General features: G+C 41.3%; 1 protein-coding gene across 1 annotated transcript; it reads right to left on the bottom strand.

Annotated features, from left to right (window-relative positions):
• Positions 1-2,775: 2,775 nt before the first annotated feature.
• Positions 2,776-4,138, bottom strand: LOC125103071 (60S ribosomal protein L4-like). The gene has a single exon (XM_047734858.1). It carries the CDS (start codon positions 4,109-4,111, stop codon positions 2,849-2,851), a length of 1,263 nt encoding a protein of 420 aa, XP_047590814.1. The 5' UTR covers positions 4,112-4,138; the 3' UTR covers positions 2,776-2,848.
• Between the last annotated feature and the right edge of the window lie 341 nt (positions 4,139-4,479).

Consider the following 4,479-nt stretch of genomic DNA (forward strand, 5'->3'; position numbering starts at 1 on the left):
CATGGATTCCACCTCCTTAGTGAGAGAAATTACAGGTTACATAACAAAGGGGATGATAGATGGGTGGGAGGTTGGGGGAACCAGGTGGTGGGTATTAGAGAGGGCATGGACTGCATGGAGCACTGGGTGTGGTACAAAAACAATGAATACTGTTATGCTGAAAAAAAAAAAGATTAAAAAATTAAAAAAAAAAAAAACCAAAGGGGATGATATAGGAAGGGAGAAGAATAGGGCTATTTTTGCAATCTTTCTCATTTCTGACTTCTTTCATGTCACAGACAAACTGTTGTCTTGTTGAAGCTACTGTAATTCAGCTTAATTTCATTCTGTTTTTGTTACATATAGCTGACCCTAATCCTAATTGATTTACTGAGCTCTCATTAGAGTGTAATTTCATGAGGACAAGGATTTTTGCCTTTTAAAATTCACAGCTGTATGCACAGAATGGCACAATGCTTGTTCCATAGTTTGGCATTCAATGTTTATTGATAGAATAAATAAATGATATGGCAATTAGATTTAATATTTTAGAAAAGAACCCATCTGTAGAAAGAACACAAACATGAAGAGAAGCATCACTCCAAATAGACAAATAGGATTATAAATATCTTTAGAAACAAATTAGACTGTTATAAAATAAGTATTTTTTTTAAACGCTGATGTGTCTTAAAATAATTTGTTGACTATGGCAGATACTATAATTTGGCTCAGTTCCCATTCCAATCCCCCCCCCCTTTTTTGGAAGTTTATTTTTTTGTTTTTTTTTTTTTAATTTAATTTTATTTTTTCAGTGTTCCAAGATTCATTGTTTATGCACCACACCCAGTGCTCCATGCAATACATGCCCTCCATAATAGCCACCACTGGGCTCACCCAAACCCCACTTCCCTCCCTCCAAAACCCTCAGTTTGTTTCTCAGAGTCCACAGTCTTTCATGGTTCATTGTCTCCTCTGATTCCCCCAATTCATTTTTCCTTTCCTTCTCTTAATGTCTTCCATGTTATTCCTTATGCTCCACAAGTAAGTGAAACCATATGATAATTGACTTTCTCTGCTTGACTTATTTCACTCAGCATAATCTCCTCCAGTCCTGTCCATGTTGATAAAAAAGTTGAGTATTCATCCTTTCTGATGGAGGCTAACAGAGACATGAAAAAAATATTCATCATCATTAGCCATTAGGGAGATTCAAATCAAAACCACATTGAGATACCACCTTACACCAGTTAGAATGGCCAAAATCAACAAGACAGTAAACAACAAGTGTTGGAGAGGATGTGGAGAAAGGGGACCCTCTCACACTGTTGGTGGGAATGCAAGTTGGTCCAGCCACTTTGGAAAACAGTGTGGAGATTCCTTAAGAAATTTAAAATAGAGCTACCCTATGACCCTGCAATTGCACTACTGGGTATTTACCCCAAAGATACAGATGTAGTGAAAAGATGGGCCATATGTACCCCAGTGTCCATTCCAATCCCTTTTATTTTGACTTCTAGAACCATAAAGACTATAAAACTAAAATCTTAATTTTCACATTCCCTAGCAGATATGGTATTGCATGAAATCCAGTTTTCCCCAAACTGACCCACCTAGGGTTGGTTCAGAAGTAGCAATGTGCAACATGGTTGGAGGGGTGTGTAGGTGTATCTCCGTGTGACTGATGGTAGAAGTGCCTAGTTCTTTTTATTTTTTTTAGTCTTATTTATTTGACAGACAGACATCACAAGTAGGCAGAGAGGCAGGCAGAGAGGAAGGGGGACGCAGGTTCCCTGCTGAGCAGAGAGCCCGATGTGGGGCTTGATCCCAGGACTCTGAGATCATGACCTGAGCCAAAGGCAGAGGCTTAACCCACTGAGCCACCCAGGCACCCTGAGGTGTCTAGTTCTTCCATGCTTCTGGCTTGGGTCACAGGTATAGACTGGTGAGGACCGTACAGTTGTATTTTTCCCTGTGGTCTTTCAGCTTTTCCCCCTTCTGCTCTCCTCTGGCTGTGTGGTGTTCAAACCTAGGACTTGGACGTTCCAAGACAGTCTCTAAAGTATGCGCCATATCTAGTATATGTGATACTGAAGCGAGCACAGCTATGCGCCATATCTAAAAGAACTTTTTATTATCAACCAGCCAGAAGAGATTCTGTCATCTGCAATTATTTTCAGAAACAACCAAAGATTTGATTGTTTATATTCGCACCACATATGCTGGGGTGCCATTTTTTGGATCTTCAGTTAAAATGTTGTGGAAACTTATTTTTGGTTAAGGATAGAGGTGGGGAAACATCATAATTGGGCACATACTAAAGATATGTCTTTGATTATTTGTTTATCTAAGAAATACTTCTTTGGCTAGCAAAAAAGATGACATTGCAAAATGGAATATATAATCCAGGCATCAGGCATCAGGAAGTAGAAATTATTAATATTTCAAATGCATTTTATAATAATTGTTTTCTACAACCATAAAGTATGAAGATCAAACTTTATTTTAATTATTGTTCCTTTTTTCTACGTGCCCTTTCTTATATCCTTGAACAGATTTTTTTTAATCCCACACAAAACACTGATAAACATGAAAATATTAGAAATAATGCACTTACTTTCAATGGTCTTTTTGGTATGGGAAGTGCTTCTAAACAAAGTAAACTGATCTCTAAAACATTTTTTGTTTATTTTGAAGAAATGGATATAAACCCACAGGTAACCCATAATTGCCAGAAAAAGAAATACAGATTTTGACATTTAAACTTACAGTTAGCCCTCTTTTTTTTTTTTTCCTCAATGGCTTTGATCATGTCTTTATTCAAAATTAGCTGTCCAAAATTACTTGACTTTTATGAATAAACGTTAAGTTTTTAGGCAGCAGACTTCTCTGCAGTGGCTTTCTTTTCTGCAGGCTTCTTATCAGCTGCTGGTTTCTTGGTAGCTGCAGCCTTTTTCCCCACCACAGGTTTCTTCTGCTTCTTCACACTAACAGCCTTCTTTCCTTTCTTCCCTACCACAGGCTTCTTGCCTGGAACTCCCTTCTCATCTGATTTGGCTTCTAAGGCTGCCGCCGCCTTATCCATCCGGAGTTTGTGATTCTTGGCCTGGCGAAGAATGGTGTTCCGGCGCATGGTCTTTGCATAGGGGTTTAGCTTCAACATGATTCTCAGGTTCTTCAGTGGATTCTTCTTCAGGACCCTGCGATGAATCTTCTTGCGTGGTGCTCGGAGGGCTCTTTGGATCTCTGGACTTTTCAAGATTCTGCTAAGGTCTGTATTAAGCATCTTATGCATGGGAAGGTTGTAGTTACTCTTGAGGGAGGCAGCCTTACGCCAAGTGCCATAAAGATCGTCCAACTTGCGGAAAGCACTTTCAGTCCATATGCAGAAACGTCCCACATGCCCACCAGGAGCAAGTTTCAAAATGTTCAGTTTGCTTACATTAAGTAAAGTAATTCCAGGAATGTTTCTGAAGGCCTTGATGATACCATTGTCTTCATTGTAGATGATGCAGGGTCCCCTGCACTGGATACGACGGCGGTTTCTCATTTTGCCCTTGCCAGCTCTCATTCGCTGAGAGGCATAGACCTTTTTGATATCATTCCAGGCTTTAAGTTTTTTAAGAAGCAAAACAGCCTCCTTGGTCTTCTTGTAGCCTTCAACTTTATCTTCAACCACCAAAGGAAGTTCAGGAACTTCCTCAATACGATGACCTTTAGACATGACCAGTGCTGGTAAGGCCGAGGCAGCCAGGGCAGAGCAGATGGCATATCGCTTCTGTGTGGTGTTCACTCTGCGATGCCAACGGCGCCAGGTTTTGGTGGGTGCAAACATGCGGCCCCCACGACACATATTTCCAAAGGCACCCTGGCCGGAGCGGTGAGTCCCACCGCCTCGAACTCTGGGAATTCGAGCCACAGCTCTGCCAGTACCCCAAGACTCAGCACTGGTTTGATGACCTGCTAATTCACTGACAGCATACGGCTGTCTGTTGTTTTTGCGCAAGTTGGTGTGAACAAAGTTCACAATATCCGGTCGAATGGGAGCCTTGAACACAGCAGGCAAAGTAACATTTTTGCCAGATGATTCCCCCTTTTCCGAGTACACAGATATCAATGGGCGAGCACACGCCATCTCGGGGAGAGGAGAGGGCCACGCTCCTCTCACAGTTAGCCCTCTTAACCTCAGCATTAATGATTTTGAGCTGGATAATCTTTTGTCACGGGGTGGGGGGGAAGGGGGGTGTTCCTGGGTCTCGAAAGATGTTCAGCAGCACCTTTGTGCTCTACACACTAGATGCCAATAGCATAGACCTTCCCAAGCTGTGACCATCAAAAATGTCTCCAGACACTGCCAAATGTTGTCTGTGGGGCAAAATTATTCCCCTCCTCCCACACAACCTGTTGAGAACCACTGACTTACACAGATACATAAAACATGGAAGCAATTTCTAATGGAGCCTTTAACAGTATTTTTCATGATCTGAAGAACAGCATCTTAAT

Source organism: Lutra lutra, chromosome 6 (genome assembly GCF_902655055.1).
Source record: "Lutra lutra chromosome 6, mLutLut1.2, whole genome shotgun sequence".
In the NCBI taxonomy this organism is placed as follows: Eukaryota; Metazoa; Chordata; class Mammalia; order Carnivora; family Mustelidae; genus Lutra; species Lutra lutra.